The following is a 27,211-nucleotide window of genomic DNA, read 5'->3' as shown; positions in this document are numbered from 1 at the left end:
ACGGTGGGGGACCCCCCAGATTGCGTTAGGCTGCGATGAGCGCCTGAGTCCTGATAATGCGGAATTCCTTCATGCTTCCAAATTCTCAGTGGTCTAAAAGACTTGGAGCTTAAACCTCAAGAGATGTGTTTCTTCTCATTCAACGTCTTCCCACTTATGTAATCTTTCCAAATCTGCAGACCTAGTTGGTTTCCTTTAAACTGTTAGGCAATCTACTGGACACTCCAGCTGCGAGGTCCTCAGGGCCTTCTCAGCTGCCTCACCTCGGTCGGGAGAGGACCCGGCGCCGAATCACTGACAGACCGAGGTGTTGGGGTGAGTGTGAGAGGCGGGGAGACTCTGGCTAGGGGGGCAGCTCGAAAACGGGGACGTAGGCTGAGCTTCCTGGGCTGCGGGAGCGTCTCCCGTGCTGTGGGCCGGGAGCGCGCCCGCGCCTCCTCCAGGTCTTCCGGGCTTTCTTGCCAGCGCTGCACCTGCAGCCAGCCCCGGGCCCTCGGGCGCCAGGCCCGAGAGGTCGAACATCATTGGGGTCCCTCTGCTGGAGCACGGACGACTTGGACCTCAGCCCCAGGCTTCGCAGAACAAAATCCCTGGCTGACCCGAACGCACGTCCTGTTTTGTTAGAGGGTGACGGCTGGATGAGCCCTGGTGTGGAGAACACGGTGAGGGGGGTGTTTGTTCGGAGGGGAAGTCATGGGAATCTAAGCTAAGGAGGGAGAATGAGCACGGGAAGGCGATGAGCCCTGTGGCTGTATGGACTTGGTAGGTTGGGATTGAACCTGAAGTTGAAGCCTGTAGCCAACATGATAAACTGGTGCCGCTATGAAATTAGGAGCCCTCACATGAGGAGGAGGAATTTTGTGGAACTTGGAATATGTCGAGTTTGAAACGGTGGTTTAGGTGGAGGTAGTAGATAAAAAGAAGAAAAACGCATAGGAAGTAAACCGGAAGGAAATTTTCAAGTTGAGAACCAAAACGGGTCAAGTTTCATTTAGTAGGGTAAGAGGTATTTGTTTTGTTTTGAAGGATGTTAACATTGGCATGACATGCTGCAAGGGTCAAAGCAGTAAGTTGGAGTCTGAGAATGGGTTGTTGGATTTAATGATGAAGTTATTGGGCCATTTGAGAGAGCTGCTTTAATAGTTACTGAAAGGAGAAACTGCCAAGTGTAGGCTTAATCCATATTTGGAGTGAAGCAAAAAAATGGAAGATGCAAGGTCCCTAAAAATTTTGAGCTTTATTTCATTTTAGGAATACAAGACATTATGCTTTGATTCAGAAAGAAACCAACGTATAACATTAAAGATTCAAAATTACAAGTGAAAGGGTCAGTTTTGGAAAGGAGAACACTTTAACTTGAAACCATAGGAAAAGTGGAGAAATGAGGTGAATGAAGAATTACTGAAGACTTGCCTATCTCCAGTAGGAAAACTGTCTTTGCAATAAGACTAGCTTTTTATATTGAATCTTAGGATTTTTACAGTATTTCTAAACATTCAGTATAACATGCTATTGGAGTTCCCTGAAAATCAGATACTTCTAAGTTGCTCAGTCGTATCTCAATTCATGGATAGCAAATGGTATCTGTAAAGAAGAGGGATTCCCTCTCCATCTACGAATTACCTTCCTTCCTTCTTATTACACAGAAAAAATAAATGCCATCATCTTCTTGCAACCAACTGTACAAACTTTCTTCCCTTTTGTTTAAAGAGAAAAATTGTCCCTTCTCCTTGTGGAAAATAAATCCTTTCGTCTAGTCGACCAATACCGTCCTCTCCTACCTTCACAGAGCCTTCTTTTTTTCATCATCAACCATTCCCCCTCTACGCACACCTTTTCTTTAGTATTTAAAAATATTCCTTAATTTGATGAATACGCCCGTTTCTTTTCCTGTTTTTTCATTTCCTTCACAGCTAGAGTTCTTGAATGTATCATCTACTCTCCTTATCTCTTTTTCCCCACTTCATGCTATTTATTGCTCAGTCTACTGCATTATATTGAGTTTACAGCATTCCACTAAACTATCACTGAAACTGCCTTTTTTAAGATCATCAATGTCCTCTATATGTTAAATCCTATATTCTCAGTAGGGATAAAAATTGCCTCTTGTGAAGCAAAAAAAAAAAATTGTACTTTTTTATGTATTAAAGCGCAGATACATTTAGAGTACATAAAGAGATATACAGATATATATTCTGTGGAATTGAAATTTTCTAGGGGAGGATAATGATAGAAGGGGAATCTGAAAAGGCCTCTTTATCCGGTAATAACTAAAAGAATGTTGAGAAACACTGTTTAATCAACAGATTTTTAGTTCCTGTAGCTTGCATTCTTTGTGCCACTTAAAATGTTTAATACTCCATTCATTCCTGACCAGTGGTGGGGCGCAGTGGATAAAGCATTGACCTGGGATGCTGTGGTTCCAGGTTCAAAACCCCGAGGTCACCAGCTTGAGTGCGGGTTCACCAGCTGGAGCATGTGATTGCTAGCTTCAGCCTGGGATCGTAGACATGAACCCACGGACACTGGCTTGAGCAAGAGGTCACTGGCTCAGGTGGAACACCCCCCACCGGCAAGACACATATGAGAAGCAGTCAATGAACAACTAAAGTGCCACAACTATGAGATGATTCTTGTCTGTCTGTCTCTCTCACTAAAAGAAAAAAAGTTTAATGCTCCATTCTTCTTGAAATACATTAACACATTCTGGCTACTAAAAACCATTACCCTCCCCACTTTTTTCTTATCCTTCTTCAGCCAAATCTGTGTTTAGGCGCACTTCCTTGACTCAAACTCTGAAGTGCCTTCCACAGGCTTTCTTCTAGGTCCACTCTCCCTTTGTAGTTTTACAATTGGGAATAATTACCATTCCCAATAACGAGAAATCACAATTACTCACAAATCTATCTCCAATTTGACTTCTTTCTAATTATTTCCTTTTTTTTTTTTTTTTTTTTTGACTTCTTTCTGAAGCACCAGACCTATATGGATAATAGTCTTTTGAATATATCCATTTGGGTCAAATATAGCCAAATGGGGTCAGATTATACAGGACTAGGGTTAAAAGCCTAATTTTTCACTCTCATACCCCCCCCCCCAACCAGGTCTTTGCTCGAACTAAAGTGTTTCTCTTGTTTTCATCTTCTTCCATCTCTACTGTAAACATTCTAGTTCAGACCACCTCCATAGCTCTCATCTCTCAACTGGTGTCACAATATCTAGTTTCTCTATTATGCAGTTGCCACAATGCAGTCTTTCCTAAAACTGTGAATGGGATTGTATGAATCCCCTGCATAAAACCAAAAAAAATTTCATATTGCCCTGAGAACAAGGTGAACCAATCTTCAGTTATCTCCTCCAGTCTCATCTCACCATTTCCTTCCACCTTCTAAAGTTGCTAAATCTGCACTGGATTTCTTTTTCTTGTGTTCTCTGTTACCTCAAAGCCTTACAAATTTTTATAGCACACTGTATTTCCTTTATAATAGCAGTTCCATCTTACTGTATTAAATTTTTTGCTTTCTTTGTTAAACTCTAAACACTTTGAGTTTAGGGACTCTATTTTGTTTACCTCTGTCTCCCCATTGTTTAATATATAAAACACTCAAAACTGCTTATTGAATGAATAAATGGTAAAAATATTGGCTGAAATCAGATGAGCCAGATTCTTTCCTGGTCTCATTCTTTCACTTTGACAAGCCTCTCTTGCCTCCCATGCCTTTATTCTGTTATATATACAGAAGGAATACATTTTCTTTTTTATTTTCCAAGGATATTTTTTTATTTTAGAGAGGAGAGAGAAAGAGAAAAAAAGAAGGGAAGAAGATCAGGAAGCATCAATTCCAATATGTGCCTTGACCGGGCAAGTTCAGGTTTTCGAACTGGCAACCTCATCATTCCAGGTTGCCGCTTTGTCCACTGCGCCACCACAGGTCAGGCTTCCAAGGATATTTTGACTATTGTAATTGCATTGCTTATGAATCATCGGGATGAGTGTATTAAACATTTGGTAAAGGGGATTTATGAAGTATTTAAGCTGCAGTCAAAGCTCTGATGGAACTGCCTTTGAAGACCGTTTCTCAAGTGGCTTTAAAATAACTGAGAATTCTGTTTTCTGACTCAAAAGTCACTAAAAACAAAAAGATAGTTGTAGTGAGTGTATAACTTTCCAAGGAAGTTTATTAAAATAATAAAAGAGCCCTGGCCAGACAGCTCAGTGATTGGAGCATCGTCCCAAAGTGCAGAGGTTGCCAGTTCGATCCCCAGTCAGGGCACATACAGGAACAGATAGATGTTCCTGCTCTTTCCCTTCCTCTCTTTAAAGTCAATAAAATAAACATTTAAAATAATAAAAGAGCCCTGGCCGGTTGGCTCAGCGGTAGAGCGTCGGCCTAGCGTGCGGAGGACCCGGGTTCGATTCCCGGCCAGGGCACACAGGAGAAGCGCCAATTTGCTTCTCCACCCCTCCGCCGCGCTTTCCTCTCTGTCTCTCTCTTCCCCTCCCGCAGCCAAGGCTCCATTGGAGCAAAGATGGCCCGGGCGCTGAGGATGGCTCTGTGGCCTCTGCCTCGGGCGCTAGAGTGGCTCTGGTCGCAACATGGCAACGCCCAGGATGGGCAGAGCATCGCCCCCTGGTGGGCGGAGCGTCGCCCCTGGTGGGCGTGCCGGGTGGATCCCGGTCGGGCGCATGCGGGAGTCTGTCTGACTGTCTCTCCCTGTTTCCAGCTTCAGAAAAATGAAAAAAAAAAAATAAATAAAAATAAATAAATAAAATAATAAAAGAAGTAACTGCAGCTACTGAAAAGTTAAGTAGCTCAAAAAACAGGCTGCATGTGGTGCTTATTTAATTGTTATATGCATCAGGCCCTTGGTCATAATGTGAATAGAAAGAATCAGCTCTCTTTTTCCTATAATAGAATATTAAGTTGGGTTTTAAAACTAAGCACTGATGCCTGACCAGGCGGTGGCACAATGGATAGGGTGTCGTATTGGGATGCGGAAGACCCAGGTTCGAGACCCTGAGGTCGCCAGCTTGAGCGCGGGCTCATCTGGTTTGAGCAAGGCTCACCAGCTTGGACCCAAGGTCGCTGGCTCAAGCAAGGGGTTACTCACTCTGCTGTAGCCCCACGGTCAAGGCACATATGAGAAAGCAATCAATGAACAACTAAGGTGTCACAGCGAAAAACTAATGATGCTTTTCATCTCTCTCCGTTCCCATCTGTCTGTCCCTAACTATCCCTCTGATTCTCTGTCTCTGTAAAAAAATTAAACTAAGCACCGATGAAAGGTACAAGTATTATGCTTTCATCTCAGCAGTAAGGAACAACGATAAATCCAGATGGCTGGTTTAATTTGCTGTATTCTTCTGAGACCTGTGTAACTGCCAATGAAAACAACTTTGGTGGAAAATTTTCCTGGAGAGAATTTTTCACCAGTTTAAAAAGATGAGTAGGAATCTGGCTCCTAAATATAAAGAAACTACTACAAAATACTTGCTTCAAGACAAGCAGGTCTTTTAGGGTGTATTATAGCAATGGAATACCACAGATACATGTGAACTGTTCTTTCTATTGTATAAGGTGAATGGTTGAGCCCTGGTCGGATAGCTCAGTTGGTTAGACTTAAGAGTATTGTCCCAGAGCATAGAGGTTGCCAGTTTGATCCCTGGGCGGGGTACATACAGGAACAGATCAATGTTCCTGTCTCTCTCTCTCTTCCTCTCTCTCTAAAATCAATAAAGTAAAAATTTTAAAAGATGAATGGTTGAAGAAGAGAACATATGCCAGCCTTATTTTTTCCCCAAGAGAGAGAAGCATCAACTTGTTGTTCCACTTAATTGTGCCATTTATTGCTTCTCATATGTGCTCTGAAAAGGGCTGGAACCCATAACCTAGGGGGAGGCCATGCCAGTGTTGTCGAGGTCCAGCCCTGACCCAGCTTGAACCAGCAATCTTGGGGTCGAGTCAGTGCCCTGGAATAAAGCTGGGACCTCAGGGTTGGTGACCCCAGGATACAGTGACCTCAGCCCTCTGAGAGGATGTTCAATCTGCGTCACCAGCCAGGGCTCTGTGAGCTGTGTGTGTGTGTGTGTGTCAGACAGAGATAGGGACAGACAGAAAGGGAGATGAGAAGCATCAGTTCTTCATTGCGGCACCTTAGTTGTTCATTGATTGCTTTCTCATATCTACCTTGACTGGGGGGCTACAGCAGAGTGGATGATCCCTTGCTCAAGCCTTGGGCTTCCAGATTAACATCTAAAACCTTTGGGCTTCAAGCCAGCAACCTTTGGTCTCAAGCCAGCGACTATGGTGTCATGTCTATGATCCTACGCTCAAGCCAGTGACCTTAGGGTTTCGAACTTGGGTCCTTTGTGTCCTGTCTGACACTCTATCCACTGCACTACCACCTGATTAGGCACTGTGAGCTCTTTTAAATATAATTTCTGCTCTTGATAATTTATTAGAACATAACTTGGCTTCTAATTAAACCAGAAACATACCCTTCAACTCTTTCTCTTAATTATAAGCTCAAATAGCAAATTTAATGCCCAGTCCAATATGGTAACCACTGACTACATATAATTTAAATTAATTAAAATTAAGACTTTAGCCCTGGTGGTTGGCTCACTAGAAAGAGCGTCAGCCTGGTGTGAGGACATCCTGGGTACTATCCCCAGTCAGGGCACACATAAGAAGTGACCATCTGCTTCTCTTCTCCCTCTCCCCCTTTTCTCTCGTCTTCTCGCAGCCAGTGCCTCAATTGGTTCAATCATTGGCCCCGGGTGCTGAGGATGGGTCAGTTGGTCTGAGCATTGGCCCGGGGTGGGGGTGTTGCTATATAGATCTAAGTCAGGATGCATACAGAAGTCTATCTCCCTTCCTGTCACTTAAAAAAATAAAATAAATGTATTTTAAAAAAACAAATAATAAAAATATTAAGACTTTAGTACATCATTTGCATTAGCCACATTTCAGGTGTTCAATAGCCACATGTGATTAATGGTTACTGTATGGGCCAGCACAGGTATCAGACATGTTCATCATTGCAGGAAATCCTGTTGGACTGTTGGACAGTATTGCTTTATATTTCTAATAATTAGTCTCTAAGAGACAGGTACAAACAGGAGCTTAGGATTTAACTGAATCTGGGTTTGATTACTAGCTCTGATATTTAAGGTATGATGTTAGATAATTGACTTAACGTTTCTGACACTTTATTGTCATATCTGTAAAATGGGGGTAAGAGCAGTATTTATAGCATTGAGTTGTGTAGATTAAATGTGTTCATGTAGGTAAAGTGCCTAGTATGGTGTCTGACCCACAGTAAGTACTCAATATATTTTAGATATTATTAATTTATTTATCCTTAACACTTTGAATAGAGCTGTATTTTTTTTTCTTACAGAGACAGAGAGTCAGAGAGAGGGATAGATAGGGACAGACAGACAGGAAAAGGAATGGAGAGAGATGAGAAGCATCAATCATTAGTTTTTTGTTGCGACACCTTAGTTGTTCATTGATTGCTTTCTCATATGTGCCTTGACCGTGGGGCTACAGCAGACCAAGTAATCCCTTGCTCGAGCCAGTGACCTTGGGTCCAAGCTGGTGAGCTTTGCTCAAACCAGATGAGCCCGCGCTCAAGCTGGCAACCTCGGGGTCTCGAACCTGGGTCTTCCGCATCCCAGTCTGACATTCTGTCCACTGCGCCACTGCCTGGTGAGGCTAGAGCTGTATTTTTTTAAATTTATATTTATTGATTCTAGAGAGAGAAACATCGCTCTGTTTTTTCCACTTGTGCATTCAACTTGATTCTTGTGTTTTCTTGTTTTTTATTTTAGAGAGAGAGACAGGAAGGGAGAAAGGAAGGAGAGAGATAAGAAGCATCAACTTGTAGTTGCTTCACTTTGATTGATTCTCATACATTCCTTGACTTGGGGGGCTGAAGCTGAGCCAGTGACACCATGCTCAAGCTTGTGACCACAGGGTTTCAAACCAGGGACCTCAGTGTCCTGAGTTGACACTCTTTCCACTGTGCTGCCACCAGTCAAGCGGACTGTAAATTAACTTTTTCAAAGGATGCCATATATTCAATAGCTGGTTCAGCTGCTCAAATCTGCATCTCACTGAGTTTACTACAGCAGTGGTCCCCAACCCCCCTGGGCCGCGGACTGGTACCGGGCCATGGGCCATTTGGTACTAGTACGCAGAGAAAGAATAAATAACTTACATTATTTCCATTTTATTTATATTTAAGTCTGAACGATGTTTTATTTTTAAAAAATGACCAGATTCCCTCTGTTACATCCGTCTAAGACTCACTCTTGACGCTTGTCTCGGTCACATGATACATTTATCCGTCCCACCCTAAAGGCCAGTCCGTGAAAATATTTTCTGACATTAAACCGGTCTGTGGCCCAAAAAAGGTTGGAGACCACTGTACTACATACAGTATTTGCTTTAAACCACATTGTACTTCAAATGAAGGTTTTATTTTAAGAAAAGTTATAATACAAATTTAGTTACAGATCTTATTGCTGGACATCCTATTTCATTTAGAAAAGAACGTATCAGCAAAGGTTATAAAGTCAGGTAAAGTCAATAGGTTCTATATAGCAAGTCTGTGTATTCCAATGGCAATATTTTAATACCCAAATAGAAATAAAAGGCTGACATATAACTAACCAACTAAGCAAAGCATCTGACTTGATGAAGTAGAAAAATTTACAGGTTTTAGATATTAATCTGGAAAAATTTAGTAGGCCCAAAGCCTGAGGCATCAGAGTTTATTGCTGCCATTTTAAGTAAATTGTTTGGCTAAACAGATGGCTTTAAACAAACTTTTTATTGTTTCTAATAAACAGCAACTATAAACTATTAACAGCATTCATAACTTTACTAATATAGTAATTATTAAAAACATCTTAATAATTAGTATTATTTACTTGATAACTATTGAACATAGGCCAAATAGAAAGGTGAAATCATCACCAGGTAGTCTTTAAATGTCAGCTGCTTTCATAAAATAAATGACTTCCTCTAAAAAGAACTGGTCAGGTTATGTCATTGTTTTCTGTGTCAACAAAACTGAATGAATCTGTTTCCTCTTTGAAATTTATCTTCATGCATAGAAACTGTATCCACAGATTTTATATATTTTTTTAAGATTTTATTTATTCATTTTAGAGAGGAGGGGGAAGAGGAGCAGAAAGCATCAACTTCTGTATGTGCCTTGACCAGGCAAACCCAGGGTTTTGAACTGGCGACCTCAGCATTCCAGGTTCTTCATTTTACCCATTGCACCACCGCAGGTTAGGCTATTCATAGATTTTAAGTTCTTTTTCCCTAGGCTACATTTATCATAGAGTACTATAATATTGAACGAATGGACCACTATACTAAAACACCTGATATCGATGTTATCCATTAAAAGAAAGGAAAAATTTAACGTAAACTTTTTGCTACTGTGCTCCATATTGAAAGAACAATAACCGTTTTATTTGAAGCATAACGTACCCTCAGAAAAGTATACAACTCATTAAGTTGAATGAATTATCATAACTTGTTACTATCATCTAGATCAGGGTAGTCAACCTTTTTTTTTTTTTTTGTATTTTTCTGAAGCTGGAAACGGGGAGAGACAGTCAGACAGACTCCCGCATGCGCCCGACTGGGATCCACCCGGCACGCCCACCAGGGGCGACGCTCTGCCCACCAGGGGGCGATGCTCTGCCCCTCCGGGGCGTCGTTCTGCCGCGACCAGAGCCACTCTAGCGCCTGGGGCAGAGGCCAAGGAGCCATCCCCAGTGCCCGGGCCATCTTTGCTCCAATGGAGCTTTGGCTGCGGGAGGGGAAGAGAGAGACAGAGAGGAAGGAGGGGGGGGTGGAGAAACAAATGGGTGCTTCTCCTATGTGCCCTGGCCGGGAATCGAACCCGGGTCCCCCCCGCACGCCAAGCCGACGCTCTACCGCTGAGCCAACCGGCCAGGGCCGGTAGTCAACCTTTTTATACCTACCACCCACTTTTGTATCTCTGTTAGTAGTAAAATTTTCTAACCGCCCATCAGTTCCACAGTAATGGTGATTTATAAAGTAGGGAAGTAACTTAACTTTATTAAATTTATAAAGCAGAGTTACAGCAAGTTAAAGCATATAATAATAATTACTTACCAAGTACTTTATGTCGGATTTTCGCTAAGTTTGGCAGAATAAATCTTTATAAAACAACTTACTATGGTTAAATATCTTTTTTTTTTTTTTTTCCATTTTTCCGAAGCTGAAAATGGGGAGGCAATCAGACAGACTCCCGCATGCGCCTGACCGGGATCCACCCTGCATGCCCACCAGGGGGCGATGCTCTGCCCCTCTGGGGCATCGCTCTGTTGCTCCAGAGCCATTCTAGCGCCTGAGGCAGAGACCACAGAGCCATCCTCAGCGCCCAGGCCATCTTTGCTCTAATGAAGCCTTGGCTGCAGGAGGGGAAGAGAGAGAGACAGAGAGGAAGGAGAGGAGGAGGGGTGGAGAAGCAGATGGGCGCTTCTCCTGTGTGCCCTGGCCAGGAATCGAACCCGGTACTCCTGCACGCCAGGCCGACACTCTACCACTGAGCCAACCGGCCAGGGCTCATTTTCTTTTTTATATATATATATTTTTTAGAAAATAAAATTTAATGGGGTGACATTGATCAGGTAAACATCTCTGTAGCATTTGAACTGTTGATTGAGTTGTGTGTCCATCACCCAAAGTCAAATCATTTTCCATCATCATATATTTGTTCCTTCTTACTCCCTTCCTCCTAGCCCCCTCCCCCAGTTTATTCATTTTCATTAATGTATATTTCATTTTATAACACACTACAGGTTGTTTTCCTTTTGTACTATTAATAAATATTTGCGTTGCAGGTTTTCACTATTAAAAATACAAAAATACATGTTTTTGGTGCACATTTGAACACATTTCTGTTTAGTCCATCTGGGAGTGGATTTGTGTGTCACAAAATATTAAGAATACTTTTTTAATTGAGATATAATTCACTTACCATAAGGCTAACCATGTTAAAGTATATAATTTTGTAGTTTTCAGTATATTCATAAAGCAATGTATTCATCATCTCTATTTCTAGCAGACTTGATCACCTCAGAAAAGAAATTCCAAACCCTTAACCAATAACTCCCTTCCCCTCTACCTAGCCCCTGGTATGTACTAACCTACTTTCTATCTTAAAGACTTTGCCTGTTTTAGACATTTCATGTAAATGGAATCATACAGTATGTGACCTTTTGTGTTTGGCTTCTTTCCCTCAGTATATGTTTTCAGGGTTCATCCATGTTGTAGCACATATTAGTACTTCATTCCTTTTCATGACTGAATAATATTGTATTGTTTATATATTTATTATCCATTCAACAGTTGATAAACATTTGGGTTTCCAGTTTTTGGCTATCATGAATAATGCTGCTAGAAAAATGTGGACATATATTTCCAATTCTTGTGATATATACCTAGGAGAATTGCTAAGTCATTTGGTAATACTGTCTTTAACTCTTTGAAGAACTCACTGTTTTTCATGGCAACTATACTGTTTTACATTCCTACCACTGATTTATGAGGGTTTATATCTTGATTATATCTAGCCTAGTAGTTATGAAATGGTAACTCATTGTGATTTTGATTTATACAGGGTGGATCAAAAGTAGGTTTACAGTTGTTTTATGGAAAATAATACAATAAGTAAATAACGATACAAGAATAAACTGTGTTGTGCAATCACAACTGTAAATCTACTTTTGCCCCACCCCCTGTTTTGGAAAGATGTAGAGCATCTTTTTGTGTGTTTATTGGCCATTTATGTGTATATATTCTTTGGAGAAAAATATTTTCAAGTTCTTTGCCCATTTTTTTCTTTGCCCATTTTTTATTGGGTTATTTATTGGATTATTGAGTTGTAAGAGTTTTTTGCATGTTCTGGATAGTGGTCCCTTGTAAGATGTATGATTTGCAAATGTTTTCCATTCTGTGGGGTTTTTTCCTTTCTTGCTAATGTCCTTTGAATCACAAATGTTTTAATTCTGTTGTAAGTCCTTTTTTTATCTGGTTTTTTTTTTCTTGCTTATGCTTTTGGTATTATATCTAAAAAACATTGTCTAATCCAGGGTCATGAAGATTTATGCATTTTTTCTAAGAGTTTTCTAGTTTTATCTCTTCTATTTAGGTCTTTGATAAATTTTGTGTTTTTTTATATCGTGAGGTAAAAATCTAACTTCATTCTTTGCTGATGAGAGTCCAGCTGTCCCAGCATCATTTGTTGAAAAGACTGTTCTCTCAGCCAGTGAATGGTTTTGACTCTGCTGTCAAAAATCAATTGACCATATATATAAGGGTTAATTTCAGAACTCTCAATTCTATTCCATTAATCTATAGTCTGCCCTTGTGCCAGTACCACACAGTACTTTTGTAGTAAGTTTTGAAATCAGGAAGTATGAGTCCTCCAAATTTGTTCTTTTTCAAGATTGTTTAGGCTCTTCTTGATCTCTTTCAATTTCTTATGAATTTTTAGTATTAGCTTGTCAGTTTCCACCAAAAAAAAGGCAGCATTTTTTTTTTTTTTTTTTCTGAAGCTGGAAATGGGGAGAGACAGTCAGATAGACTCCCGCATGTGTCTGACCGGGATCCACCTGGCACGCCCACCAGGGGCGACACTCTGCCCACCAGGGAGCGATGCTCTGCTCCTCCGGGGTGTCGCTCTGCCGCGACCAGAGCCACTCTAGCGCCTGGGGCAGAGGCCAAGAAGCCATCCCCAGCACCCGGGCCATCCTTGCTCCAATGGAGCCTCGCTGCGGGAGGGGAAGAGAGAGACAGAGAGGAAGGAGGGGAGGTGGAGAAGCAAATGGGCGCCTCTCCTATGTGCCCTGGCCGGGAATCGAACCCGGGTCCCCCGCACGCCAGGCCGACGCTCTACTGCTGAGCCAACCGGCCAGGGCCTAAAAAAGGCAGCATTTTTTTTTTTTTTTAAAGCTTTTATTTGTTTGTTTGTTTATTTATTTATTTTCAGGGACAGAGAGTGAGTTAGAAAGAGGGATAGATAGGGACAGACAGACAGGAACGGAGAGAGATGAGAAGCATCAATTATCAGTTTTTCGTAGAGACACCTTAGTTGTTCATTGATTGCTTTCTCATATGTGCCTTGACCGCGGGCCTTCAGCAGACCGAGTAACCCCTTGCTCGAGCCAGTGACCTTGGGTTCAAGATGGTGAGCTTTTTGCTCAAACCAGATGAGCCCGTGTTCAACCTGGTGACCTTGGGGTCTCGAACCTGGGTCCTTCCGCGTCCCAGTCTGATGCTCTATCCACTTCGCCACCACCTGGTCAGGCAAGGCAGCATTTTTGTCATAAAGATTTCATGGAATCTGTAGATCAATTTGGGGAATATTGACATCTTAACAATATTACATGTTACAGTTCATGAACATGAACTGTGTTCCCATTATTAAGTCTTTTTAATTTCAACAATCTTTTATCATATTCAGTGTACAAATCTTATACTTTGTTATATTTAATCCTAAATATTTTTATCTTTTTGATGCTCTTATAAATAGAATTTTTCTCAATGTTATTTTTTAGATTATTCATTGCTAATATGTTAGCAACACAACTGATTTTATTTTTAAGTGAGAGAGTATGAGACAGGAAGAGAAAGAGATGAGAAGTATCAACTCGTAGTTGTGGCACTTTAGTTGTTCATTGATTGCTTTCTCATATGTGCCTTGACTGGGGGGCTCCAGCTGAGCCAGTGACTCCTTGCTCCAGCCAGTGACCTTGGGATCAAGCCAGTGATCATGGGGTCATGTCTGTGATCCCACGCTCAAGCCAGTGACCTTGTGCTCAAGCTGGTGAGCCTGCGCTCAAGCTAGCAACCTCGGGTTTTGAACCTGGGTCTTCAGCATCCCAGGTCAATGCTCTATTCACTGAGCCACCACCTAGTCAGGCAGAACTGATTTTTTTATGTAATATCCTGTGACCTTGCTAAACTCATTTTTTAGCTCTTATTTTGTTTGTGTGTGTGTGTGTTTTTCACTTCTTCCTTTCCACTTTGGAAACCTTTTGTTTCATATTCTTGTCTAATTGCTAGAACCTCCACTACAATGTTGATTAGAAATGGTTAGAGTGAACATCATTGCTTCTTCTTGATATTAAAGGGAGAGTTTTTGGTCTTTAACCAATAAATATGATATTGGCTGTGGAATTTTAGTAAATGCTCTGAGGTTGAGGAAGTTTCTTTCTATTTCTAGTTTCATGTTTTTTTCATAAAAAGGGTGTTGTATTTTGCCAAATGATTTTCTGTACCTTTGGAATGATTATATGTTTTTGTCTTTTATTTAACAAAATGCTATGTATTAAATTAATTGATTTGCATATGTTGAAACAACTGTGTAGTCTTGGAATAAATCCCACTTGGTCAGAGTATATAATCTTTTTTTTATATGTACTGTAGCTGGATTCAGTTGCTAGTGTTTTGTTCAGAATTTTTGCTTCTATCCTTAAATGATAATGATCTGTAGTGTCTTGTATTGCCTTTTCTGATTTTGGTGTCAGGATAACACAGGGATACTTTTGATGTGTACTAAATTTAAACTTTTTTTCTACAGAAAATGATCCACAGTCTATTTCTCATAAACTGTTCCGGTGACATATTTCTGGAGAAACACTGGAAGAGTGTTGTGAGCCAGTCTGTCTGTGATTATTTCTTTGAAGCTCAAGAGAAAGCTGCTGATGTTGAAAATGTACCACCTGTCATTTCAACACCTCACCACTACCTCATCAGTATATATAGGGATAAGCTCTTCTTTGTGTCTGTCATACAGACTGAAGTGCCACCTCTCTTTGTAATTGAGTTTCTACATCGAGTTGCTGACACTTTCCAGGTTGGTTATTCATCAAATCTTTTAAACTTAAATTACCCAAGTTAGTTAGAGGTAGAACACATTATTGTATTTTTTAATTACCCAGCTTTTGATGTGATACCTTTCAGACTGTCTCCCTTCCTCTCTCTCCTTTTCAACTAAGCATAAGTTCATAAACCCTTTTCTGTAGGGAGTACAGCAGCACACGTGGCTGCTCCATTCACTGTTTTAGGAGAATAGAACAATCTCATGAGCCCAGTAGCCTCATTTTTTGTGTGTGTTATTAGGAAACAATAGTGCTTCTCCCTACAGTTCTCTGAATAGTCCTCTAAGATTTTTATTGTCATGAAATGTTCTCATATTTACATTTTATTATCTTCTCTTGTTTTACTGAATATGCCAAATAATTTAAAGCATCTCTATGGGCCTGACCTGTAGTGCCACGGGACAAAGAGTCAACCTAGAACAACACTGAGGTTGACAGTTCGAAACCCTGGGTTTGCCTGGTCAAGGCACATATGGGAGTTGATGCTTCCTGCTCCTACCCCCTTCTCTCTTTCTCTCTTTCTTCTCTCTAAAATGAATACATAAAATCTTTAAAAAAATAAAAAGATTAAAGCAAATCTGTGTTTTGGATACCTAATTAGGACAAATAAAGTTTATAGTTCACATTCTGGTTTAATGTTTTAATGTGCTTTCTGGAATAATTTATAATAGTAATTTAATTCTATCTAAAATATTGAGGAATAGTGTATAGAACTATTAAGGGGCTTTTCCCCTGTGTTTTACATTCATTGAATTATGCAGCTCTAAGTTTATCCTTCAGAACAAAACGTATTTATTAGCAAGTCTTTCTTTATTCCCTCCATTCTGTTAGGACTACTTTGGTGAGTGTTCAGAGGCTGCAATTAAGGATAATGTGGTCATAGTGTATGAGCTCTTGGAAGAAATGTTAGACAACGGATTTCCACTGGCTACTGAATCTAACATATTGAAAGAACTGATTAAACCACCAACAATCCTGCGTTCTGTCGTCAACTCTATTACAGGTAAGGTGAAAACGTACTTTATTAGGAATTGAGCTATATAAACTTTATAAACAATTCAACACCATTTCATCTGACCTAGCAGATTCTTAAGATAATATAATTTGGCCAGAATTAAAGTTGTAAGTTTTAAATGTATATATATTTCTTTTCATTGGAAAAAGGCTGGATCTTAAATGGTAAAGAATTTTTTGGTTACTACTCTATTATTAGAGGTTTTTCTGCAAGGCCATAGTAACATTATTATTATTTAACACTAAATTATAAGACAGTAAATGATCTTAGATCATGATGGATGTTAACTAAATTTAACACAATGCTATATGTCAATGATAACTCAATAAAGCTGGAAAAATAGTATTATAAAACTGGCATTATGCTATACCCTACAATTACTAGAGTATAGAAACTTAAAACCCTACCACATAGTAAATACTATCTCCTCCAAGTCTTTATTTGATACTTGCAACAGATGTATGAAAACAAAAAGAGATAGAAAATTAGTCTATTTGTGAGATCTCATGCGTTGTGGGCCTTTTACTTGTGTTGTAAGTGTCCAGTTTTGATTTAGTACTCCATTAGACCTAGAAAGTTAGGTACATATGAATGACAGTATTCTTTTGAAAATATTATTTACTCCTAGAGAAATATTTCTATGAAATGTTACATGCCATTCTAGTTATACATCCACCATTGTAAATGCCTTTCTAAGTGCACTAATCTAAAAAATGGGATGACAGAGGCCTATAAGAAAATGATCATTTCATAGCTCTTATTCATCCTCTGTAAGGCCGAGTACCAAGAGTGTCTGGCCCTGGCCAGCGATACAGTGGGTAGAGCGTCATCCTGGAGCACTGGCTCCATCCCGGAGGCACTGGCTTAACCTGGAGGTTGCTGTTTTGAGCCCTGTTCAAGGCACATATGAGAAGTAATCAATGAGTACACAACTAAGTGGAACAACAAGTTGATGCTGCTCTCTATTCTCTCTTTCTCCCTCTCTCCCTCTCTCCCTTTCTCCCCCCTTTTTTTTTTTTTTTTTTTTTGTATTTTTTCTGAAGCTGGAAATGGGGAGAGACAGTCAGACAGACTCCCGCATGTGCCCAACCGGGATCCACCCAGCACGCCCACCAGGGGCAACGCTCTGCCCACAGGGGGCGATGCTCTGCCCCTTCGGGGCATCGCTCTGCCGCGACCAGAGCCACTCTAGTGCCTGGGGCAGAGGCCAAGGAGCCATCCCCAGCGCCCGGGCCATCTTTGCTCCAATGGAGCCTTGGCTGCGGGAGGGGAAGAGAGAGACAGAGAGGAAGGGGGGGTGGAGAAGCAAATGGGCGCTTCTCCTATGTGCCCTGGCCGGGAATTGAACCCGGGTCCCCCGCACGCCAGGCCGACGCTCTACCACTGAGCCAACCGGCCAGGGCTACCTCCCCCTTTCTTTCTCTTCCTCCCCTCCTTCCCCCTCTCCTCTCTCAAAATAAAATTAAATTAAAAACTTTTTTAAATGGAGTGTCTGTACTCCTTCCTAAAACTTAAATACCCTGGAGAGGAGACTGGAAAAAAAATTAAAATACATCTATAACACCATAAGATTTTTTTTTTCCTGAAGTTAGAAGTGGGGAGGCAGAGAGAGAGACTCCTGCATGTGCCCAACCAGAATCCACCCCGCATGCCCACCAGGGGGCAATGCTCTGCCCATCTGGGGCATTGCTCCATTGCAACTGGAGCCCTTCTAGCACCTGAGGCAGAGGCCATGGAGCCATCCTCAGCACCCGGGGCCAACTGCTCCAATGGAGCCTTGGCTGTGGGAGGAGAAGAGAGAGAGAGAGAGAAAGGAGAGGAAGAAGAGTGGAGAAGCAGGTGAACACTTCTCCTGTGTACCCTGGCCGGGAATCAAGTCCAGGACTTCCACACACCAGGCCGACACTCCACCACTGAGTCAGCCGGCCAGGGCCCAACACTGTAAGATTTTTAAAAGCAATTTTATACTTCATAGGTGATGTAGTCACACTAAAAGGTGTTATTGTTAAGCATGTACTACTTTGTTAAACATGCACTACTTTTAAATTGGAAATGTAAATTTCAAAATATTAACTATTTCATAGCTAAAGGATATATGTTTAGGACAACCAGATTATTTTCAGACCTATGTCACTTTAACAGGAAATTGGCCAGATATTGAACATTAACCATATTGCAGCCAGATAGGTAACTGACCTTAAAATGGAAAAAGGCCAGAGTATGTTCTTCATTTCAGTTACTCCACTAAAGCCTGTTGGCAGCATCTCGTATAGAATCTGAACTGAATACCAAAGGACCTAGTTATCACTCTGTATTCTCAGTGGGGACATTTTATCGACAGAAGGTTTTGAAACAACCAGCCTCTTTTTTTTCATCAGTGGCAGCAGGATGAGATTCTGTTGTCGAGCCAGTGGAATTAGGTTAGGTTACTGTTAACACACAGGAAGCAAAAGATAAGTAAATGAATTTAACCTGGTTTGGCAGCTAGAGAACTACATGGCCTATTTCTGTCTTCTAGAAATTTGATCGTGTTGGTATGGATATGTCTCCAGCAATTCTGGAAACCATCCACAACTTCAATGAAGAAAAACCCAAACATTAAAGCAGCAGCTCAAGCATTTATTTTTGTTGTTGTTATAACTTTTCTGATGACCATTTCATGCATTAGCTTTGCTTTCTCCTTTTCCTATTTCTAGGCAGTAGTAATGTTGGAGACACACTTCCCACCGGGCAGCTGTCCAATATCCCATGGCGTCGGGCAGGGGTAAAGTACACAAATAATGAAGCCTATTTTGATGTCGTTGAAGAAATAGATGCAATTATAGATAAATCAGGTAATTGTGTGCTTGTGGCCTTATTTGGGGGAAAAAAAACAGTTTGGACGACATAAGCTAAATAGAAAATTGAAATCCCTTGACAGTATGTCAGTAGAAAAGCATTTGTTTTATAATGGTTTAAAAATCTATTTATTTTGCCCAGAGATTATATATAATTTTCATAACCACTAGTTAAGATTGGCCAAATCTTTGTAAATCAGATCTTATGTTGTCTTACATTAAGCCAGTTACCCCTTACCCCTCTTCCTCTTGCCATTTATTCATTCTAACATTTATTATACTGTATATCTACCATATACCATACTTTTGCTACTAATTACTTTTTTGCAGTACTTCTAGCAAAAACCCTAGACAAAACAACAGTACTCTATTAGAAGCATAAAAAGAATTTTAAACACCTAGTCCAATCCTCACATGTTTTGCATGAGGAAACTGATAGGTTGAATAATCTGTTCAAGGTAACAACACAGCTGGTTGGTGTGAAACTGAGTGATTATGAATTATAGCCAGTATCTTTTCTTCAGTGAGTGCTTTTATTATAAAATTCCATTGTACAGAATAATGGCTGCTATTTCTTAAAAGTTAACAGGTAGCTTACATTTTAAGATTCTGTTAAAAATATTTTAATTTGGCCCTGGCCAGTTGGCTCAGTGGTAGAGTGTTGGCCTGGCATGTTGAAGTCCCAGGTTCAATTTCCAGTCAAGGCACACAGGAGAAGCAACCATCTGCTTCTCTCCCCACCCTGACCCCCCACTTCTCCTCCCACAGCCATGGCTGGAATGGTTTGAGCAAAGTTGGCCCCGAGCACTGAGAATGGCTCCATGGCCTCACCCCAGGTGCCAAAAAAATGGCTCTGTTGCCAAGCAACAGAGCAGCATCCCAGGCAGGCAGAGTATCTCCTGGTAGGGGGCTTGCCTGGTGGATCCAGGTCAGGGCACAAGCAGGAGTCTGTCTCTACCTCCCTGCCTCTCTTTTAATATAATATATATCACTTAAAATATATATATTAATTCAAGATACAGTGTGCTAATGATGTTTTATTGAGTTTCAGACCTGAACCTGTACCTCAGTAAATTCAATTATAAATATTTTTAACTTCACATCCAGTTACAAATTTGATTCTGTAGAGATATAGACAGGTTTGCTTTTCCTTAGAATTATCATATTCCAGCCTGTGTTTGGTATAGGCCGTGGCACTCAGTGAGGAAGCTGAGTGTAATGGATCTCTCCACCAACCTGTTAATAGATGTGCAAAGCTTCAGTATGTCTGACATCCAGGAGGTATCTCCATTGCTTCAGATATAATGATAGCTCTAGAAAGGACACAAATTCCAGTGATGTTATCACCCTTTTTTTTTTTTTTCAGGATCTACAGTTTTTGCAGAAATTCAGGGGGTCATCGATGCTTGCATTAAGTTATCAGGAATGCCTGACCTTTCCCTTTCTTTCATGGTAGGTTTTGTTCTGTTCTATAGCTCCTTGTATGCCTAATACATATGGAATACTAAATGAAAAGATAAATATTGAGACGCTTTTGTATCTTAGATTCCAAAAGATTATCTCAGAAATATTCCTAGCATAGCTTACCAAGACACTAGCTTGCTTGGTGAGCATGACCTTTATGGAAAGGCTGAGAGCTCTTTGCCTGGTGCTAGAAGTAGCTTAAATGGCTGGCTGGCTTCTGCACATCCACAGTATTAATTTTACTGAATTGTTCCTTTCTTTGCTGAAATGGAAGAGCCTTGATCTTTTGCATCATTTGAGACTCAGCATGACACACTACTAAGAACAATCAAGAGAACTGAGTTGTGGTTCTGTCTTTGCACTAACTTGTCCTGCCCTTGAGTTCTTTGAATCTCAGTTTTTTCAAAATGGGAATGATACTACTTGCATTTTCTACTTCATAGTTATTGACATTCAAGTTAAATAATGTGTATAAAATATTTGCAAACTTTGAAGCATTGTGAAATTATACTTACAATGTGGTCATAATGACAAACTCTTACATAACTGCTTTATCTTTAGGGAGCATATTAATTTCTCTTAATATCTGTGTAGAGTTGGCATGTTCATTATGCTCTATGAATATGGCTGTGTTCTGTTTTCCCGGCAGAACCCAAGGCTTCTAGATGATGTCAGCTTCCACCCCTGCATTCGGTTCAAGCGTTGGGAATCTGAAAGAGTTTTATCCTTTATTCCTCCAGATGGAAATTTTCGACTCATATCATATCGTGTCAGCTCACAAAAGTATGTTGATGCATCAACCAGATACTGCCATCATATATCAATGTGCTGGGTAGAAATGACTTTTCCATTTCATTTTGACAGTTGGAAACTCGAATTCATCATTGCTGCCTTTAGCCATAGTTCACCAGGAGATCCAAGAACAACTTGGTGACACTGTGTCTAAAATAATCAGTGTAGGCCCTGGCCGGTTGGCTCAGCGGTAGAGCGTCGGCCTGGCGTGCGGGGGACCCGGGTTCGATTCCCGGCCAGGGTACATAGGAGAAGCGCACATTTGCTTCTCCACCCCCAGCCTCCTCTCTGTCTCTCTCTTCCCCTCCCACAGCCAAGGCTCCATTGGAGCAAAGATGGCCCGGGCGCTGGGGATGGCTCCTTGGCCTCTGCCCCAGGCGCTGGAGTGGCTCTGGTCGCGGCAGAGCGACGCCCCGGAGAGGCAGAGCATCGCCCCCTGGTGGGCAGAGCGTCGCCCCTGGTGGGCGCGCCGGGTGGATCCCTGTCGGGCGCATGCGGGAGTCTGTCTGACTGTCTCTCCCTGTTTCCAGCTTCAGAAAAATACAAAAAAAATAAAAATTAAAAAAAAATAAAGTAAAATAATCAGTGTACCTTGAATCTAAGACTGTAGAGCAGTAGTGAATGAGGCTATAGTAAAATGTGTACCTAAGCCTGACCAGGCGGTGGCACAGTGGATAGAGCATCGGACTGGGATGCGGAAGACCCAGGTTTGAGACCCTGAGGTCGCCAGCTTGAGCGTGGGCTCATCTGGTTTGAGCAAAAGCTCACCAGCTTGGACCCAAGGTCGCTGGCTCGAGCAAGGGGTTACTCAGTCTGCTGAAGGCCCACTGTCAAGGCACATATGAGAAAGCAATCAGTGAACAACTATGGTGTCACAATGAAAAACTGATAATTAATGCTTCTCATCTCTCTCCATTCCTATCTGTCCCTATCTATCGCTCTCTGACTCTCTCTGTCTCTTTAAAAAAAAAAAAAAGAAAAAAATGTATACCTAAGAGCAAGCATTTGGGACTGTGTATAACTTGGGCAAAACCATGAACCCATACTATAACTTTTCTATGGTCTGTAGACTTCATGGATTACAGAAGGAGACAGACCTACCTGTAGCTCCCAGGACATTCTCCAACTAACTGGCTCGAAGTCACTCTTCTCTACACTGAGGTTTAAATGAATGATTTAGTGTTGTGGGTTATAGCTGGTTCCTTGAAAACATCAGAAGTTACTTACATAACATCAGGACAGGACTCAACATCAGAGATTTGAATAGTTTATTGGCTCTTATACTATAGGAGCTGCTTTATTTAGTTTGCATAATTTTAAATTCTTTTTCTACAGATCTTAATTCATTTCTTTAAACTAGAGCTGTTTGCCCCAATTATTTATACTATAATTAAGCTTTAGATTTATATCATGACTTGTATACTTATTCCTCAGAAATTGTACAATTCCTAGTGTGATAGTCCCAGAACACTATGCTATACTTACCACTCCCCCACCCCCACCCCCAATGCAGAAGCAACATCTGCACTTACAGTGAACTTAGAGACAGGGTAGAATACTCTAGACTGAGATTCTGAGGTCACCTCCTGAGCTGTCTCATACCATTAATTGTGTTTGTGCTTTTGTGTCTTTTTAGTCTAGTGGCAATACCAGTGTATGTGAAACATAGCATCAGCTTTAAGGAGAACAGTTCCTGTGGCAGATTTGATATTACAATTGGACCAAAACAGAATATGGGAAAAACTATTGAAGGAATCACAGTGACAGTTCACATGCCAAAAGTTGTGCTGAATATGAACCTGACACCAACGCAAGGCAGCTATACATTTGATCCAGTTACCAAGGTATAGCCATCTCAAATCAAGAGTGAGCAAGTGTTAATGCAATCTTTATTTTGTGATTTGGGGGCAGGAATAGAGGGTAGATTTTAGGGTCTTGGTTAAAACTAAAGTTTCTAACAAAACCTAGACAGTATACTGTGCTCTGCTTTTGCCACTGGCTACGAAGGAAACACTGCATCTGCTGCTAAGCAGAAGAAGAAAGACTCCCTCTGCCCCTTCAGAGTGTGCACATCTGTATGCATCCATTGATGATAGATAGAGATTCTCTAATAAGATACAAAAGCTTCTTAAAAAGAGAAAAGCATTGTGTGGCTATAAGATATAGTCTATAGTTAAATTTTCTTTAAAAATTGGTCTTTAATATCTTTCTGTTCCTTTTTATTTAAAAGCATTGTTTTATACTTTTCCTTAGAGGGTGTTAGCTAGGAAAGCAGCTTCCTCAACCTACAGAAATGTGCTCTAACAGAAGGTTTTCAGAGAAACTGTAAAAAATGATTTTCTCCCAGCTTCCTGTTTGGGTAAAAAAAATTCTTTTCAACAGGAGAGTCATTGATCTGCCTGGTAAATGAAAAGGTACAATTTTTAATAAAATCACAGAATGTTAAAGATCATCTAATCCAGTCCTGAGGATTCAGAGAATCTCCCCAAAGGCCACCCAGGCTGAGAAGTGAAGAGGACCTTCAGAGCCCAGCTCTTCACCCCAGTTTCACTTTTTCATCTGTTACTGAGCTTTCACAATAAAGATTTCATTTGCAGAAAGAGTTCAATAGCTAAAAGTTTAAAAATACCAATTCAGGTCAGTTTTCTCATTTTACAGAAAAATAAATTAAGGCTCAAATGGAAACAGTGAAGGTGGTATAGTGGAAAGAACATTGAAATCAGATGGCCTTACGTTCAAATCCCAGCCTTGTTGCTAACTAGCTGTGTGACCTTGAGCAAGTCATTTGACCACTGAGCCCTAATTTCTTCATTTGTAAAAAGACAGTCTACAGCACAGGCTTCTGTAAAATAACATACAAATAGTGCTAACCACAGTGCTATATGCAAGAGTGAATGTTCAACTAATGTTTGTCCTCTACTGACTGACTATTTCAACTCACAGAACTGATCAGGGTAAACTTGAAGCTCCCAGGTCTCTTGTTTCCAAGACACTGAGCTTCATTTTGTACAGAAGTTTATGGTGTCTTTGAACATTTGTCTTTGTGAAGTGGTTCAGATTGTTTTTTGTTTATCATGTCTTTTTAAGATACTAACATGGGATGTGGGAAAAATTACTCCACAAAAACTCCCAAGTCTGAAAGGACTGGTAAATTTACAGTCTGGAGCACCAAAGCCAGAAGAGAATCCAAGCCTCAACATACAGTTCAAGATCCAACAACTTGCTATTTCCGGTAAGGATCAACTTGACCTGTGTTTAAGGGTAACTGAATTTTGCGGAGGTCAACTACTAGGAGCTTAGAAGGCTAAGTAGTATTCCCTCTCCAGAAAGAGCAACAGCTCTAGTTTACCCTTCACAGTGGTATGGGGCCAGCCTCTCAGGTACAAGGATTTTGGGGAGCACCCTACTTTGCACAACTTCCCTTTACCCCAACACTGATTCAAGCACCAAAGCAGTCATTAATTCAGGAAGTAGAATTATCCTCAAAAAGACGTTCTTTGTCCATGTGGGAATCCAAACTAAAATCATACTCCCACAATGCTATAATTTGTGAATGGTAGAAGGTACAGTTTCTAAATGGTATAAGGGACACTGATTAATGTCAGACTTACTATGTAGTGCTCAGTGTTAAACAAATACTGTATTGGTTGGTGTGACCAGGATAATAATATATTCCTTTCCTTACTTCTTACTTATTTTTATTTTTTTGGACACAGGCTTAAAAGTAAACCGTTTGGACATGTATGGGGAGAAATATAAGCCATTTAAAGGAGTCAAATATGTCACAAAAGCTGGGAAGTTCCAAGTGAGGACATGAGAAGAGGCCAAAATTCCTCAAGATCTGTTTGTTTTCTAAGTGTCATTATAGTTTATTACTGTTAGGTACCGAGTGGGTGGGAATCATATTCTAGTTGGAGCCATTTGTGTGGAGCGCACACCGCTAACAGAGTTGCTTAGTAATCAATGTGGGGTTCTTAAGGAGCTTTAAGCTAAGGTAACTTTTGAATAACTTAGCTTATTTTGTATCTTTTCACTTAGGAAGATCTTGGAGGTGATTTCCTCCAAGGGGGGTGGGGGACACCAGTTGGAGGTTGCACATTGTAACTGTAAAGGCAGAAGGCTACACTGACAACCTCTCTCCTGAAACAAGTGAGCTGATCTCTGCCAGCCAGCCGCTGTCTTACTCTGTAACCGGATGTGTCAAGTGTAGCCAAATGTCACACTGATCTTAGCCATCCCCAGTCAGCGTCCCCACCCAGGAGATTCCCTCCACCCCAAGAAGTTTACAAAAAACTGCCTCCTCAAGTGTTTGCCTTACTCAGCTTTTCACTTGTGCCATTAAAGCAAGCACTGTAGCGAAAGCCACTTCCACATGGCCCTGGCAGGGAGCATTGCTCCTCCTTGCTCCATTCTCACTGGACTTGTATTTTTTATAAATAAGATTTCTATGTAAAGCTCAGATTTTGATTTACAGGGACCTTGCTGCAGTAAGTACCATCTCAATTTTGCAACATTGTTTAGGCAGCACAGTAAAAATCATTTGAATCAAAGGGGCATACGCTTTATTAAGGTAATAAAAGGGAACACTGCATTTAGAAAGTTATTGCAAGCACAAGTGTTTGAGATTTTAAATAAAGTAGTAAAAGAAGAATGTTAATGTACTTTTGCCATCTTCACGTTTTATAAAACTTACCCAACACCAGTTAAATCATAGTTAGCCTAAAGGCCTCATGCTGTAGCAGCAAAAGGAGGAAAATACCTGCCTCACTATCATCTTTTATCTTTTTGCTGGGTTATTTTTTAATTGAATTGATTGGGGTGACATCGGTTAATAATTATATAGGTTTCAGCTATACAATTGTATAATATGTCATATGTATATTGTATTGTGTGTTCACTACCCCAAGTCAAGTCTCCATCACCATTTATTTCCCCCTCCCCTTTCCCTCTGGTAATCACCATACTGTTGTCTGTGTCTATGTGTTGTTCTTAAGGGCTTGAATTTGCCTATATCCCTTGTCTTTACGGAGAACTCCCTCTACAGACTGTGATTCTCAAGGTTGTACTCAGTAGATTCCTTCCTGAAACGATTGTCACTGGAGTACTTAAACGTTCCTACTGTACGGACAAAGTACATGGAAGTACATTATGGTGAGGCGTAAACAAACCTCGATAACAGTGATGAAACTGGTCGTCATGGTTGACTGTCAGTCTACAGTTGTAATTCACCCAACTTCACTGGCTTAGAAGTTCTTGACCAGTTATTTTGCCTCATTAGACATGAAGAATGAAGAAAAGCTAAAAGTTAAGATATACAAGTGCTTGTTCTTCCTGTTTCTTTCTTGTTCTTATTAATGCTTTTAGGCTTCTTCTCCCTTTGTGGCTGGTGCTGATCCAAGGAGCCCAATAAACAGCAGCATTCTTACTTTTGCCTGCCTCGGACACCCAGCCTGTCTTTCATCTAATAGGAAAGGTCACTTTTTGCAACTTCAAAAATTCTAGGGTGACCAATATGAGCTTGGCAGTTAAAGTCAAGATGTTGCCAAATATTTATTCCCTTTGTTTAAGATTTGTTACCCCGTTCATCTGTTATTTTTAATGTTTTACAGAGTTCATACCTCAAAAGAACAAGCAGTACATTTTGCTTTCCATCTTGCCAGTCCCTAATCACCATCTGTACCCAGACTGTCCAGTTTTCTTTCTGTGCTGTCTCCTCTTATACACAAGCAGATTGAATGCCGAGTCCCTTTCCTATAGCAATTTCTGCTAAAACTTTCAAATAGACCGTTTCCTTTTACAATTAAATTATTGTATTTATTAATTTGATTGATCCCAGTAAATCTTTTCTCTAGCTCTGGCTATACTGTCAATAAAAAGATGAAAGCAACAAGTTGATTTTTTTAGTTTGTTGATTGAGCATTCTCAGATAGATGGGCATGCCTAAGTGTCAGAGCAAGCACAACATGATCAGATTTTGTTCTGTATTACCACACAAGGCGTGAAGGTTGCTACAAAGCACTCCCAGGTGTTCCTCTCTTAACCTCAGTATGCTAACAGTCATGCATACATTCTCTAAGCATCACCCTTTTGGCCACAGACTGATCAAAGCTTCCTCTCCCTGCTACCACATACTAGTAACAAATATTCATTAATGCTTGTAGT

The 27,211-nt window shown here is 40.7% G+C and overlaps 1 protein-coding gene across 6 annotated transcripts; it reads left to right on the top strand.

Moving 5' to 3' along the window:
* The first annotated feature begins 10 nt into the window (after positions 1-10).
* AP3M1 (adaptor related protein complex 3 subunit mu 1) lies at positions 11-26,944 on the top strand. 6 transcript variants are annotated; one of them, XM_066349836.1, is made up of 11 exons: positions 11-315; positions 3,790-3,932; positions 9,183-9,307; positions 14,641-14,916; positions 15,773-15,944; positions 18,653-18,790; positions 20,160-20,245; positions 20,907-21,040; positions 22,686-22,893; positions 24,137-24,281; positions 24,766-26,944. In XM_066349836.1, the coding sequence occupies exons 4-11, from the start codon at positions 14,644-14,646 to the stop codon at positions 24,864-24,866; spliced, it is 1,257 nt and encodes a 418-aa protein (XP_066205933.1). In that variant the 5' UTR covers positions 11-315; positions 3,790-3,932; positions 9,183-9,307; positions 14,641-14,643; the 3' UTR covers positions 24,867-26,944. The 6 variants fall into 6 exon arrangements, with proteins under 6 accessions (XP_066205933.1, XP_066205934.1, XP_066205936.1 ...); XM_066349837.1 differs by lacking the exon at positions 3,790-3,932; XM_066349839.1 differs by lacking the exon at positions 9,183-9,307.
* The last annotated feature ends 267 nt before the right edge of the window (positions 26,945-27,211 follow it).

The sequence above is a fragment of the Saccopteryx leptura genome, chromosome 9 (genome assembly GCF_036850995.1).
Source record: "Saccopteryx leptura isolate mSacLep1 chromosome 9, mSacLep1_pri_phased_curated, whole genome shotgun sequence".
NCBI classification, from domain to species: Eukaryota; Metazoa; Chordata; class Mammalia; order Chiroptera; family Emballonuridae; genus Saccopteryx; species Saccopteryx leptura.
The sequence above is the reverse complement of the archived record's forward strand: the minus strand, read 5'-3'. Positions and strand labels throughout refer to the sequence as shown.

Bases quoted from the DNA above. Each gene is read 5' to 3' on its own strand.
- AP3M1 (XM_066349834.1), top strand. From the start codon at position 639: ATGAGCCCTGGTGTGGAGAACACG. The intron at 15,945-18,652 runs GTAAGGTGAAAA...TCCTATTTCTAG, and splicing joins TGTCGTCAACTCTATTACAG to GCAGTAGTAATGTTGGAGAC. The intron at 18,791-20,159 runs GTAATTGTGTGC...TTTTTTTTTCAG, and splicing joins TGCAATTATAGATAAATCAG to GATCTACAGTTTTTGCAGAA.